At 39.1% G+C, this 15,649-nt stretch overlaps 1 protein-coding gene across 2 annotated transcripts in view; it reads left to right on the top strand.

Moving 5' to 3' along the window:
* The window catches only part of LOC141907422 (uncharacterized), a 66,561-nt gene extending 51,883 nt beyond the window's left edge, over positions 1-14,678 (top strand). Inside the window, exons 3-6 of one of the 2 annotated variants that reach the window (XM_074797061.1) lie at positions 1,608-1,788; positions 3,640-3,705; positions 4,935-5,000; positions 13,375-14,678. In XM_074797061.1, the coding sequence (XP_074653162.1) occupies positions 1,608-1,788; positions 3,640-3,705; positions 4,935-5,000; positions 13,375-13,382 (321 nt within the window). In that variant the 3' untranslated portion in view covers positions 13,383-14,678. Of the gene's footprint in view, positions 1-1,607; positions 1,789-3,639; positions 3,706-4,934; positions 5,001-12,608; positions 12,776-13,374 lie in introns of those variants that run through there. The other variant, XM_074797060.1, reaches the window with a different exon arrangement.
* Positions 14,679-15,649: the final 971 nt, after the last annotated feature.

Raw genomic sequence — 15,649 nt, 5'->3', positions numbered from 1 at the left:
GTGACGACGATATAGAAAATCTGATATTATTAATGAAAATTAAAGTCGAAAGTGATTCTCGAATTAAAGTGAGCTGATTAAATGTCTAATGTCTGGTGCTGGCATTTTCGATTAAAATGTCTCAGGTGAAGCACTGAACACGTGTGAAGGGTGGACGATCAGTTTTTGAAAGTGCGCTGATAAAATGTCTAATGCCTGGTGTTTGTAGTTCATTTTCAATTAGAAATGTTTCAGGTGAAGCACTGAACACATGTGAAGTGTGGACGATCAGTTTTTGAAAGTGTGCTGATAAATGTCTAATATCTGGTGTTTGTAGTTCATTTTCAATTAGAAATGTCTCAGGTGAAGTGTGGACGACCAGTTTTTGAAAGTGTGTTGATAAAATATCTATTATGTCTGGTGCTACATAATTCTTCGAGAAATAAAAGATGTAGAACAGAATCTGAGAAGAATCAATTACATGAAAAGGCGTCCGAGTGCCATGAAAGTTTTGTGCCAATCTACCTACGCACTGAAAACGGCAATGGGCAGCGTTCCAATAAGCGAGCTTTCTAAATCAAGATGATATTTCTAACTATCGTTATTGAAAGAAGCCGCAAAATCGACTGGTTAAATAAGTCTTCTTCAAAAATCGTTTTGAAGAATATATCCAAAATACCAATACCGATATATGGCCACGAATATAGCCATGAGGCAGAGCTCATATATTCATCAATGTATTAATATGATATTTTCAAATTCGACGATCTCTATTGATTTTTTGTCTTTCGGTACAGGTTCGCGAGCAGGATGTGATCCGATGTCAATCTTTCATATTAAATATGGCCGCAAAGTAGCGTTTTCTGGCGGCTTATACTAAACAAGATTCGAATCTAAAGGAATACCTGTATGAAAGCAGCGATTTTACATGTATTGGGGGCAAATTGAAGCCCTCCGAAAATATCTCAAATTCACCTAGAACTTACTTATAGGAACAGCTTCTCCTATCGTGTGGTGACAATGAAAACCTTGGAGTATGGGCAAGGTCACCTAACAGATGACTGACCTACTAACCTATTCATCCGCTAGATGGACTGATTTTATCATTAGGTTTGGATATTCATATACATGCTATGGACGCTGGTAAAATCCTTGAATTGAGCTGATGAAATGTCTAATGTCTCGTGTCTATAATTCATTTTCGATCAAAAATGTCTCGGGTGAAGTTCTGAACTTATGGATGAGTAGTTTTTGAAAGTGCACCGATATGATTTATAATGCCTGTTCAATTTCTATTGAAAATGCATCAGGCGATATTCCGAACGCATGTGAAGTGTGGATGTTCATTGTTTGAAAGTGTGCTGATAAAATGTCTAATGTCTGGTGTTTGTAGTTCATTTTCAATTAGAAATGTCTCAGGTGAAGTACTGAACACATGTGAAGTGTGGACGATCAGTTTTTGAAAGTGTGCTGATAAAATGTCTAATGTCTGGTGACTGTAGTATTGTTTTCAGCTAGATGAGTCTGAAATCCTGAACAGCCGATGAAAAAGCTGCATTATTACCGCAGCCATTGATTTCTCAAAGCTACGAGGCGCTCATCTTTTGCATCGTATTGTTTTGTTACAGGAGATGTTAAGCTCGATATTCAACGCTGACATTTCGCCCGTTGAACGGGACAGAAGTGGCTCATCTGAAGAGACGATCGATCGGTCATCCGCTTTCAGTAACGACAAAAACAAAAATCTACTCGTACTTAACGAACTGACGAGACTAATGGAACTCAAACACGGCAGTGATTACAACCGACGTAAGTTAGAAATGGTATAATTCTCGGATTGAAACTGAACCGTAGGGGTAGAATATAATATAATTATCTTTATTTAGCTAAGCATTATAAATAACATATTGATTAATTAACATAATAATAATGGCAATCAATGCAAAGAGAGGACATCGACAAGCCTAGTGGCTGAACTCATAGAAGCTGCCGATGCCCTGAAAAAAGTTAATGATAATGACAATGATAATTATTACATCAATAATAATAGTTATCATAATGATAATAATAATGATAATGATAATAATGATGATAATAATAATAATAATAATAATAATAATAATAATAATAATAATAATAATAATAAAAGGTGTGGGTTAGAAAGGACCTAATTAAAATAAGAGTTACAGAAAAAACTAAATCTCGAGCTGTTTGGGCATTGTGTATGGGAAATTCAGCGCTCTTAGGGTTGTGAAAACTGGGATTATCGGGGAAGAGGATGACTTGACCTCGATGGAAAGGTGAGATAACGGGCTCTATGAGAAGAGCGATTGAAACAGCGAATTCTAGGGGTTTATGGAGACTAAAACCCTAGTTCGGGGGGATATCTGGAAAAACTAACGTTTAATCTGGGCTTAATTCTCGAGGAATGGCTAAATCTTAAAACTCCATGAACTAGGCGAAAAAACCTACTAAACTTCTATAAAGGGATTTCTGAGCTAAATTGAGTTGGTGAACTTAGTTTTAGAATCAGACCCAACGGGACTTATACGAAACAATGAACAAGATTTCTAAACAACAGATTTCTATACAATAAAGTCTGGTCAAAGTAGTGCGATGTTCAAACACTTCAGGTCCTCTTTTAACGTCACAGTGAATTCAAGACCAAACATAAAAGCAGCCCTTGGGTTTACGTGTAAATTGACAAATTTCGAAGAGAAGTGAAGTGAAATGTAACCGGCTCCCGGGAACTAGAATCAGCCAGACACCGCGGCGATTAAGTTGAAAAATTGAAACTCTATCTCTGGAAGTCTACCAGAAACACGACTTGCAAACTATCGTATTTCTTTCCCCACGTGGGATGAACATCAATTTTCAATTTCCGCCATGTGGCCACAGATGTAGAATAAATAGGTTTATATCTATTTTCTGGTGCCTTGATGTCCGTAATAAAAATTTTAACTTATCAATTTTTTAGCCATTTACTTTTATCATAATGTTTCGGCTAAAGCTGACTGCGTAGAAAACCCGATGTAGGAAGATTAAATAAAGCCCTAGGAACAATATATTGTCTGATCAACAATATCGGTTATAATAATGGAGAGATTACCTTGTGCCCTAAGGTTCGTTTTAACCAGATTGTATTGTCTAAATACCATATTGTAAATCTTATATACTTTGTTAATTATAAACATTTTTGTGTAGAAAAAAAAATCAAAGCAGATCGTTGAAGTTCGTTGTAACGAGGTTCCGCTGATAGAACAGTCAGTTAAAACGAACATATTTTCTGATACCCTGATGTTAGTTCCAACGGGGTTATTCCACAGTCTAAAAAGTCTATCGGTTATAACGAACAGATTTTCTGGTGTCCTGGGGCCGGTTGCATAGTCATGGCCTAGACTTAAGACCAGTCTAAGACCAACTAAGTTTTATAGCCAATCCAACTACCTAAGACCAGTCTTAAAATTTAAGACCACTTTTGGACTTAAGTCACGACTCTGCAACTGGCCCCTGGAGTTCGTTGTAACGAGGTTCCGCTGTCTAGGAAACTATCGGCTATAACGAACATATTTTTTTTGGCGCCCTGAAGTTGCTCATAGCGAAATTTCGCTGTGAAAACAACTATCATTTTAAACATGCGTTCGTTTTAATATTTTACAGCAAATGCAGTCAAACGGCAGCCTCCAAATGGTTTTTATGCAGTTAGAGGAAAGCGTGCTTCACAAGGTAATATTCAAGATATTCAAGATAGATTTTGCCTTCCTAGAAAATATGGCGACGGTGTCTTCAACATCTATCGAATCCCCTCATAATTTTACATACTGGAGGTGCCCTATTTATTAGTAATAACTTTACTTACTGCGATTGTTTTTACATTATATATTCATACAATAGGTTATATAATACGTACATTTGTATTGTTACAATGATGTAAATATAGAATGTATTTTAAGAACAAACCAGCGAGGACGGTACAAGGAAGCTCGGTGCTTGTGTTATGTACCGCCCTCCTGAGTTATAATAGAGAAGAAAAAACGAACAAAACAAGACAAAAAACAAACAAACAAAGATAACAAGATAAAGAAACAAAACAAAGAGAATTTATAGAAAGAAAAAAAAAAAAGATCATCTATAGATCATAGATCTATGACATCAGATGATTCCCTGTCACTCAGTGTACTGAAGGTATAGAATAATTAAGGGCCCTTTTGAATCTGGAATACAATGGGATATGGCTCATGGATCCGCCCCTCTAGGCTTTTTCACATTCTAAATCTGTTTTGGATATGTTTGAATACAGAGATTCGGAGATGTGTAGTGCTAAAGTTAGTTATTTTATGTGGAGCACGAGCTTTCGCTACTAATGTAGTAAAGAAGTTTCATCAGCTTCATCAAGTCACTCATTCATTTACCCGATGAAGCTAGTATACACTAGTAGTGAAAGCTCGAGCTTTCATGGGGACTCTACGTTCGACCGTGGCAATCGAGGATTCCACTTGTGGCAAGCGAGGATGCAGCGAGGATTCACCAGGTTCGCTAGTGTGCGCTCAAACAACAACTCCCGGATTTCTTCTCGTATTAGATTAAAGTCTATCCATAATTTCCCAAATTCCTTGAATGATGATTTGTTAAAAACCACCTTAAATATGAACCCTAAGATCATCTGTGTTTATCAAGAGGAGTGATTTGCCTAATTTCTGACGACGGAGGCTAAAAATCTAGATGAATGTTCATTCAAAATGAACTAGATTTTGACGGGGTTGTCGCACTGTTACGCACGCCATCTAGCGGGATAGCCGGTGACACGAAGTCCTCATTTAAATAGTTCACCATTAAAGTACTTTTCGTCTTGTTGTTTTCACTCTACGCCCGGTTAACACGGCTCCTCTCCGAGTCTTATAGAGAACGTTTGAAATTCTATAATCTTATCGTGTTTACGCTGTTTCTAATTGTAGAAATATTGTCGGAAAAACGAACCCCGACGGGATTCCACGCTCTACGCGGAAAACGTTCCTCTGTAGGTAAGTTAAACAGACTATCGACAATTCGTATAATGTTTCGTGAGTTCTCTTCGGTCTCGTAAGTTTGGGTTGAAAATTAATCAGCGGTTAGACTCTGGCCAATCTAACAACAACTCAGGATGTCAGTAGTCGACGAGGGGAACCTCTCACTCTATTCAATTAAAATGAACTCCTTATCCTAAGTTATTTTAACTATCTATTTCCACTTTAAACTTGAAATTGTGATGAAATATAAAAGATTTAGTAATAATTTGATAGATAGGTCATAGAATAGCAATGAGCATAGACTAGTTTTAAGTGTTCATAAAAGCAAAATGAACTGGAACTGGTCTTATGTTGTTAGATAACACATAGAACCAAAATTATCTAGGACTGGTTGGACTTAAGTTGTTAGATTAGCTATTGAGCCAAAATAAGCATGGACTGGTCTCAATATCAGTTTGGTTATAGAACCAAAAATAAGGTTAGACTGGTATTTAGTTGTTACATCATAGACTCGTCGTGGTCTAAAGATACCTGTGATTCCTAATGAAGTCAGATAATCGAAGTTGGACTGATTTAACTTTGGCATGAGTCAGCCATATTGTGCTCGATTTTTTTTTTGGCCGTACGGGGGATGGTGGGCGGTTTGGAGCATGTCTCGCTCTCGAAACATTATTTATGGATATGACGTCATTTTCCGAGCCGCCAGACGATCGGTTTCATCCGAATTAATTCACAGTAAGAAAAACTGTTGACAACAACTTCGTGAAAAGATGATCATCCCGTTGCCGAGAAAAAAGTCCGTTTTCTCGGCGACGTTAATTCAGAAGATTCACCAACATGTTATTAGTCCAAATTTCCATCCTTAAGTAAATCGAAATCTGTGGAAGATTAATTTACGACGATATGCCGTGAATGAATGCGCCAGTATCGTAAATGGTATTGTATCAATGGTCTCTTCTGGGACTAAATGACGCTGCTCCTGGGTCGAAAGAGCGGAAAAAAACTTTAGAGCTACAATACTAAGGCCTCGCGACTGGTCATCTTTTGTCAGGTACCCTCAGTTTCTCCTAGGTTGCGAGAGAAGAGAAGTAACCTCGATGCGTAGGTGTCATTTATCAGACCAGGTAGCTCCAAACAGTCATAAAACGTCTTGCTTGGGCCTCGAAACTCAAGAAATCTCCAGCTACAGCCGAAGTGACCTTGCCATTTAAAGCACAGCTTTTCTCGCTATATACATTTCATATGTTTCGTCATATTTTTAGGTTGATGAGTATGATCGAATCGTTACGTAAAATCTAATATTTTCAATCTCTCTTTGGATCTGTTCAACATCCGATACGTACACGACCTCAGGTATTCGAACAACGGGAACATTAATTTATCCTCGGCCTGATAGATGACCTCTACGAGGGTCCCGCCTCATTTTGTTCCAGAAAGGATATTCTCAAAGATTTCTTTCCTTTCGGAGAAGGCCTCGCCACATACCCCCGTTCAGTTTGGCCCAACTAAAAATGAATCCGCCCTCGCGTTTCCCTCACTACAGGCCTGCCGGGTGCGGACGACCGACTCCGACAAATCTGAACTCAAAACTAAAATATCGGTGCATTTCGCTTATGATAAATGTCTTAATTTCAAATGATTCCGACAAACCGACTTAAAACGTAGTCTTAAAACGTAGGCCATTAGTCAACCTGGAATATTTCTGAATTGTGACATCAATGGATTGAAGACCCCCGGCCGTCGCCGGCGACGCCGCGTTTAAAAAGCGTATCCAGCAAAAATTAATGGATTCATTAATTCGCTGAAGCCATTGGAAACGCGACCGCTAATCTTACAAAGGAGGGATTTATTTTGATTAATTCTCCGAGACCGAACATCAAATCACTCGTCCGCCCACCTTGTTGATCGCATATAACCTCCCACTTCCCCGCTAGATGGCACCACTGGAATTATAGTTTTTGATAGGAGATTAGGGATATATGTTTTGTGAAACTGCAATGAAGCTTGTCATCCTAGCCTGACATAGGGAATTCAAACTCCTTTTTAATTCCGGTCACGTGACTTGCAGTGTCCCTACGTAGACGATCAGTTTTCAAAAGTGTGCTGATAAAATGTCTAATGGTGTTTGTAGTTCATTTTCAATCACGAATGTCTCAGATGAAGTTGTGAACACTTGTGAAGTTTGGATGGCCAGTTTTCGATAATTTGCTTGTGTCAATGTCTTCAATGTCTAATGTCTGGTGTTTGTAGTTCATTTTCAATTAAAAATGTCTCACGTGAAGCACTGAACACATGCGAAGAGTGGACGATTAGTTTTCGATGATTCGCTGATAAAATGTCTAATGTCTGGTGTTTATAGTTCATTTTCAACTAAAAATGTCCCGGGCGAAGTTCTGAACTAAGTATGAACGATCAAATTTTGAAAGTGCGCTGATAAAAGTATCCTGAAGTCATGGAGGCAATACGTATGTGTTTTCTAGATGGTAATAGATTAGTAGAATAACATTGTAAATATATATATCGGGTTCTGACTGCATATTGATATAAACCTTCTTTACGTCAACTATTCGATCGTCACGCACGCGGAAAGATTTCATAGCAATCATCTTGAAATCACCTGCCGATTTCTGAAAATCGATCGGAGCTCACGGATTATCGTTGCCAAGTGAACGATGAAATAAGGGAGCTCTCGAGCCCGTAGATATTTGGCCGTTTATCCGATAGGAAAAACAGATAGTCCGATTTCTTTTCGTAGCTTTACAATAATTAGTTTTTTTTCGCATAAGCTTACATCGATTCTGTGGCTGCTAGCTGCGGCAAGCGAGGATCGATCGGTTCCGATCGTCTGAGCTTTGACTAGCCAGCCGGAACATTGCTAATCGGAACTCGCGATAAACAACACGCGATCTTGTGTGTATTAATCAGGATTCGAACCCGATGACTAAGAAAAAATGAAGATAATATTCTTAAGAGTCTGTAACACACTTTCTTGCCATAGAAAAATCTACCTTACTGCCCAGGATTGCTTAGGATTGCCACCGACCGACGACGCACAAGCGTGAAGTATTGCATTTTGATAGGATGAACGCCCTGGACGACTCAGCCTCGCAAGGATTCGGACCTGTTAACATCGTGAGACTCTGCCACGTTCCTCTCGTGCAGGGAGTTGAACCTGATGACATCGTGAGACTCTGCCACGTTCCTCTCGTGCAGGGAGTTGAACCTGATGACATCGTGAGACTCTGCCGCGTTCCTCCCTCGCAGGGAGTTGAACCTGATGACATCGTGAGACTCTGCCGCGTTCCTCCCTCGCAGGGAGTTGAACCTGATGACATCGTGAGACTCTGCCGCGTTCCTCCCTCGCAGGGAGTTGAACCTGATGACATCGTGAGACTCTGCCGCGTTCCTCCCTCGCAGGGAGTTGAACCTGATGACATCGTGAGACTCTGCCGCGTTCCTCCCTCGCAGGGAGTTGAACCTGATGACGTCGTGAGACTCTCCCACATTCCTCCCTCGCAGGGATTCGAACCTGATGACATCGTGAGACTCTGCCGCGTTCCTCCCTCGCAGGGAGTTGAACCTGATGACATCGTGAGACTTTGCCACATACCCCCGTCGCAGGGATTCGAACCTGGTAAACAACCTGTCACTTAGCAGCTGCTTGGATGTAACTTCTCCCCAGGGAGAGATGAATGATGCATAAACAGAGTTATAGGCTAGGGGTAATAATACCAAATCTGGAGTGCACTTGAACAGACTCTTAGTTTGGATACCTGCGCTAAATCATATATGACTATTGTCATTATAGTTAGTATCATCATTATCATTAGTAATAGTATTTTCCTAAGCGGTGATGATTTAAAAGTTATTGACGCACGAAGTTTTTGATTTGTTTACTAACTCCCCTGACGTAAGCAGATTACGCCGTACACACGGTTTATTTTAATCCCCCCGCGATGCTTTACAAAACACTTGTTGTTGTATAGATTTTTTCGTTTAATCTCGAGAGAGAGAGAGAGAGAGAGAGAGAGAGAGAGAGAGAGAGAGAGAGAGAGAGGGGGGGAGTTTAAAGGTCGCAGAATTAATTTTCAGGTAGAAATTTTTCAAACGCTCCACATGACCCAGTTACAGATGTTTTCGTTTTTACGGGGGCTGAACGAATTGTGTTCATTTCAGTATAGCTTAGTTGCAATATTCTAATCTCGTCAGTCCATCCCGAGATTCGCTCAAAACTAGTTCATTATTCTTTTTGCAAATTGAACCCTTTTATCGCTTGGCTACGAATTAACTAAAAGTCCTTCAACAGCAGGATATCAGTTATACTCCCCGAAAACTTTAAAAAGAAGTACTCTGCAAATTACTAGTTCAAACCCTTAAAACCACCATTCAATTAGAAGTACACTTATTTAACCGACGAATCACTTGCAGGACCTTTACCGCCAAAAGTTTACTTCAGTTCAACCTACTGGCAGTAACCGGAAGTGTAGTATATGATATGTAAAATCACAATACACTTGAAACACTTACGGAATTTGCAAGTCTAACCGACGAATGACTTAAAGGTACTTCAGTTTATGAAATTCACGAATCACATGCTTAGTACTTCATTAGTTGATGAATCATTGGAAAGTAATTCGCTAAGTTCATCATTTCAACCAACCAATCGGTGAGAGATACTTCGGAATTTTAATTTCTAAAACCACTTAGAGTTCTCTAATTACAACATAGCTCTATATATGTATAACCCACCCCGAGGTTACGCGTTCTAATCGCATACAACTTAAAAGTATGTGGAGAGAATCCCACAATTATAACGAAAAAGTCCGAAAATGAAACTTCGAGATAGTAGTTTATTTCAACGTTTCGACTATATCCTAATAGTCATCTTCAGGAATAATAGTCATCTTCAGGAATCATTATTCCTGAAGATGACTATTAGGATATAGTCGAAACGTTGAAATAAACTACTATCTCGAAGTTTCATTTTCGGACTTTTTCGTTATAATTGTGGGATTCTCTCCACATCGCGTCAACACGGATATAGTGTTCTATCAATCGTGAACTTAAAAGTACTTTTGAAGTCTACCAGTTCAACCTACAAATGTTTAACGAAGTTTGTCAGTTCGAAAGATCACTAAGAGATACAACAAAAACGTAAAACGACATATTTCCACCGCTAAATCAGTTGCACCTATTTTCACTTCATGAATCATTTTTATGCCTTTGAGGTTAGTGCCAGACCCCTTGATCAAGTCACCCGATACGAAAGTGCTGCACGCCCACCTCTACGAACGAACGTTTTCGAATTCTCGGTAATGCTGAATAATTCAAACAATGTTGGTGTAGAATATAAGTATCCGTATATTTAGTTTTGTTTGATAAAAACCTGTTTCGTCGTCACCTCCAGTCCCCTTAATGTAATCGGAGCCGCCCGCATTCGGCATTCACATAAAGTTTCACGAGCGGGGTGTTTTTTGCCACGTCGGAAATGTTGGAAATTTACTCCGCTCTTGTTTGAAGACGCGTCTTCGCAATCTGCTCGTAAGGTTTTACGAATTTCGTTGAAAAAGAAATTTGATTCTCATCTTTCCGTGACATTATCCAACTGACAGCGTCCTCGGCGCGTTGCGCATATCCTGATAAAAAATCTATTCAAAAATCGGCGCGGAATACGTCGGAATTAAACAGGTTTACCCAATTTCTGCGTATCATTTATCGGTTAACATTTCGATAAAATTTTTGTTTTCTTAACTGTACATATTCCACACAATTTTGATACAGATAATTGAAAATGATATTTTTTCCATTTAACTGTGAAAATTGATGATGATTTTTAGCGAAAAATTAGTTAATGATTCTCTGGAACATTTCTGAAACAAACAATACCCGGAACATGTTTTACTTATTTGGAAGATTCGCTCGCGTTTAGATTTTTACAGCATTCCTTAAAACCATGGATATTACTCCAATCTAGAATTTGTTGAGTTTTATTCTATACCGAGGAGACGTATACAACCGAAATCTTTGACTTTTTCTGACTTTCAGTCAGCTAGTTAGTATTTTTCTATCGCAAAATAGGGTTAGGGTCGATCCTGGTAGATTTCGTTTGATTTTTTTTTATTCGGTGTCCCTTACAAACCCAGCATACCTGCCGGTATCGAAATAGGGTGTTTGGTTTCGAAACCAGAAATGTAAGTACACATATAGTTGATCAACATAATGTTTTGTTTTCATCGAAGCACAAAATCGGTAAATTCGGTTCTGGTTCGTTTTGATAATCGTCCGACTGAACTGAACCGGCAAGCGACTGACCAGCCTTGACGGGCGTTCGGAAAAGTCATTTTATTCAAAAAACCGAATGCAAACCTTTTGTCTATTGTTTTTCTGAGTGCAATATAAAACACACCCGAGGAAAGAAGCTTATCAAATATGAAAACATTCGTCGACTGGCTAATCCCCTCCCCCTGCGGAAATATATAACCGGCGTTAAGCCTTCATATCTATAGGTTCAGGTTGCAAGTAATAGGTGAGACGTCGAAATAATCGTCGCTTTGAAAACGAGTCCTGTTTCCGCGATCATCGAAGGTCACTCGAGGAATCATCTTTCGAAATGTGTTTTGCGAACGAATGAAAACCGTACTATGTTTCATATTGAGGGAGAAGTTCTCATTGCTTCTCGAATAGCTTGCGTTTAATTCAAGAAGCTGGAACGGTTTTCGCCCACGAGACGCGATAGCAGTTTTAGACTCGGTTACTGATCGGCAATATTAATTGGTACATTGCCGTATCGCAGCTTTTTGGTCTTGAAATAGGGATTGACCCTGTTAGTAATTTGGTTGAAAAATTTTGTTTGAATTTTTTTATTTTGGTGTCCCTTACAAACCCACCACACCTGCCGGGAGCGAAACAGGGGGTTTGATTTTGAAACGGAAATCGAAGTACAGATATTGTTGTGTGATCGGCGGTCGGGTTTACAACAGTTTGTTTAAATCGAAGTACATAATTGGAAATGTCGGTTCTATTTCATTCAAACAATCATTCATTCATTCTGAACCGGCAGGCGAATGATTGGGATCGCAACTTTTTTATCGGTACCGTTAACCGTTAATCTCGAGGCCACGTGGCGTCAGCTATCCCGCTATAGTTTCTTTGTTTATTTTAGAAACAATTGCAACAATGTGTTTGACACATTATCTTGTAAAATAACACTCGCGGTTTCGGAATAAAATCAAGGCTTGTTTGAACTGAAATCCTGAAAAGTTACGTAAAACGTAAAATATCGTAGAAGATTACGAGGAAACTGCTGTTCGAAATCTATCCGCGATAAATACAGATATTTGTGAATACAACAGTATCTGGCATGCTTAGGCTAAAAAAATTGATACCTTGTTTCTCCGCTCTGCTGAGCTTAAATGTTGACCCGGCCGGCCGCCTAGCTGCCCTATACATTACTTTTTTTAAAATCGTGACCAATTTTACCATAACAGACCCGGCCGCTATAGAAATGAACTGTCTATAAATTTTATCATATTTTACAAAAATGACCCGGCCGCTGCGGAGAAACAAGGTATCATTTTTGTTTAGCCTTACAACAGAAGTTATCTCTTTATGATTTCATCTTAGTGGTATTCCTACTAGATGTGGCGTGGAAGACCGAGTAACTACAAGCGACACCTGGTGTTTCCTGATTTGCCACAAATGAAATCCTCGATTGCCGCAGTAGTAAACATCCAACTGCGCGTTGTCGACTCCTGGAATCCTGGGCGCACGTGCGAGGATCCATTAGGGCAATAGGACGGCTGTTTTGGGGATCAAGGTCTCTACTCGCAGCAAGTGAGGATCCGGAAGGCGACGCTAGTAGGCAGCAGGACCAACTACTGCGGAAGAATGGATGGAGGATTCCACTTGTGGCAAGTAAGGATCCATCAACTGTCGCTACTGTGCAGTAGGACTCCAACTACTGCGAAAAATTGAAGGATTCTACTTATGGTAAATGAGACTCTAGGTGTCGCTGGTATACACTCAGTTGTCGACGTATTTTGCAGATTATAATCGATTCAATGTTTCTTCGCGAAGTAAATCGATGAAAACTACTCCAAAAACCGTGTTATAAATTGCATTTATCGTTCTAGGATTTGGTGACGATATTTATGTTTGAGATTGTTTTCGAGGGGCGAGCAATAATCTAAATTCTGGATTATGGACCCGTTATAAAATCTGAACACTTTCGGTTATTCACGCCATCTGGTGGTGTATACCGGTATCTCACAACTCGACGCGTTCGTGTGTCCTGTTAATCCGAGCTTATAGCTGCTCGAATAACTTTACTTTTCGAAATGGATAATCAACTGTATTTTCATTCAACGGTTTCTGTTTTTGTGTTTTTCAGAAATGTAAGCAACGCGGACGACCTTGAACTTAACTTGCACGTTTCGTTCGTCTGCCAGGGGATAGTCGACAACAATGCAACTCATTTCGACGATAGCAACCTGATCTTCGTCGAAAAAAATCGATACGCTTTATTTTTTTTTTCAACGATGGTATTTCTCGGCTGATAATTTCGCAATATAGCGAATTCGCCTTAATTAAAAAGAAACAAGACAAAAATCGGAAGCGGATTCGTCGACGCTAAAACACGTTCAATGGATTTAATACAGCATCCGATATTTCGCATAGCAGTTTTTACTTTCTCGGATAATAAAAGAACGGGGTACCGGCCTCGATTATGTGGCAAGTGAGTGTTCCGCAAGGTGTCGCTGGTAATTATCCGGTTACCGCGCTTCAATTTTCTTCAACGTTTCAATCAAATTCGAGTTGATATTTCACATAAGTAAATCAAATCTCGACGTCATCTGCAAGAACCGTAAACTAATTGAGCTAAGCAAGAAAGTGAATCTTATATCTATTCGATCATGAACTGTTTGATAGTTTTCAGATTTGTAAGCCTAAAAAACAAGTTCCAATTTCATCGAAAATGAACTGGTTTTCACTACGTCTGACCCAGTGTTTCATGGCGCCATCTGTTTAGTTCCGGTTACCCATTCAACTAAGTGGTACCGACTATGCCGCCAGATGGCGCGATGAAACAGACGGTTAGAACAGTTACATTTAAATTCTAACCGTTGATGTCAGGTTGCTCAAAAGTTGGTTACAGTTAACCAGTGGATGGTTGACATAGTGACAATTGAAATATCATTGTTGCTATGGTATTTATCCGCCGGTTATCTTTAACCAACTTATGAGCACCTGGCCCTAGATTTCTAAACTTACAACTTGATTATGAGTCTCGAAAAATGATTCATTTTCAATTATAATTTTCTACCCGAAGATTTGCATAGTTCTTATCGATATTTGATATGTTAGGACAGAGATACGAAAAGTGCATACGTTTTTCATTGAAATGTTCAAGATTGATTTATTTCGGCTGGCGACACCTAGTGACTGCTCACTTGCCACAGTTGCCTGTACCCCATCGCTGGATGCCTGTTGATATTACTTATGGCGAGTTCTCTTAAGGCTGAACGGTGTTGATAACCAACAAGAGAACTCGGAAAAACGTCGGAACTCTCCGCGAAACAACATCTATAAATATATATATATCATCGCCGTATGTGTCCTGTTTGACTGAGGGACTTTATTTTAGAGGTTGGAAAATAGAAATATGTAATATTGAGAACAATAAGTGTCGAATGAGGTTTGCATTAAATTTGAAAAGTTTTCATTTTGTTTAAATTTGAAAAATATATATATATATGTATATATAAATATATATATATACATATTACATACATAGTTGTATCTAACATAATCTGTTCCCGATCTTTCGAACAAAAGTCGTTTTTACTTTCTCTATAGGAATCTATGTTTCTGTGAATATCGATGAAAATTTCAAAATAAAAGGTATATTTCATATAAAATCTGGTCTGTTGGTGTTTGGCAGCAAAAGTCCGTAGCCTGAAGCCTTCAGGTTTCAGTTTTACAAAAAGTTAGACTTTTATTTCTTCATCAATTCACTTTATCTTAAATCGATTCAGGAGTTAATCCTTTTTATGAAACTGGGTCCATAGGGCAGGGACGGGTATAGGAAATTCTTGAAGAAATACATCCACAGATATGCAGTTTCAGGGAAGACAAGCGTCAATTACTTTGCAAGTTTTGATAATCTTTCTCTCGACAAAAAGGATATCCTCAATGGGAAGTCAGGGACTCGTTCCCGAGGCCTCTGGAGAGCTAATCTATACAGCCAGTGTCCTGTGTTGTTATGGACAAGTGACAGTGATTTTACATCTATTTCTCCATTTATGCCGGTATCTAAATACCTCAAGACCAAAAAGAATCAAACAGAACTAGCGTGAAATTGTGATTGAATTTGCACAATGGGGTGCCGGCACCGCTACTAACTGTGGCAATCGAGGATTCCAAGTACGGCAGGCGAGGATCCGCTAGGTTCGCTAGTGGTTATTCGGTTACCGCGCTTCAATTTATTCTACATTACAATTAAATTCGAGTCAACTTTTCTGATTAGTAAATAAATTTCTAATAAAACTATACCATATACACTTTATTGGAAACGTCAGTCGTATAACAATTCGATGACTTATTTGGCGATATTTCCATTAGGGAGCCTAAAAATCCAGTTCAAAGTTCATTGAAAATGAACTAAT

The sequence above is a fragment of the Tubulanus polymorphus genome, chromosome 6, assembly GCF_964204645.1.
Source record: "Tubulanus polymorphus chromosome 6, tnTubPoly1.2, whole genome shotgun sequence".
Lineage (NCBI taxonomy): Eukaryota > Metazoa > Nemertea > Palaeonemertea > Tubulaniformes > Tubulanidae > Tubulanus > Tubulanus polymorphus.
Note: the sequence above shows the minus strand (reverse complement) of the source record. Positions and strands in the feature narration are given on the sequence as shown.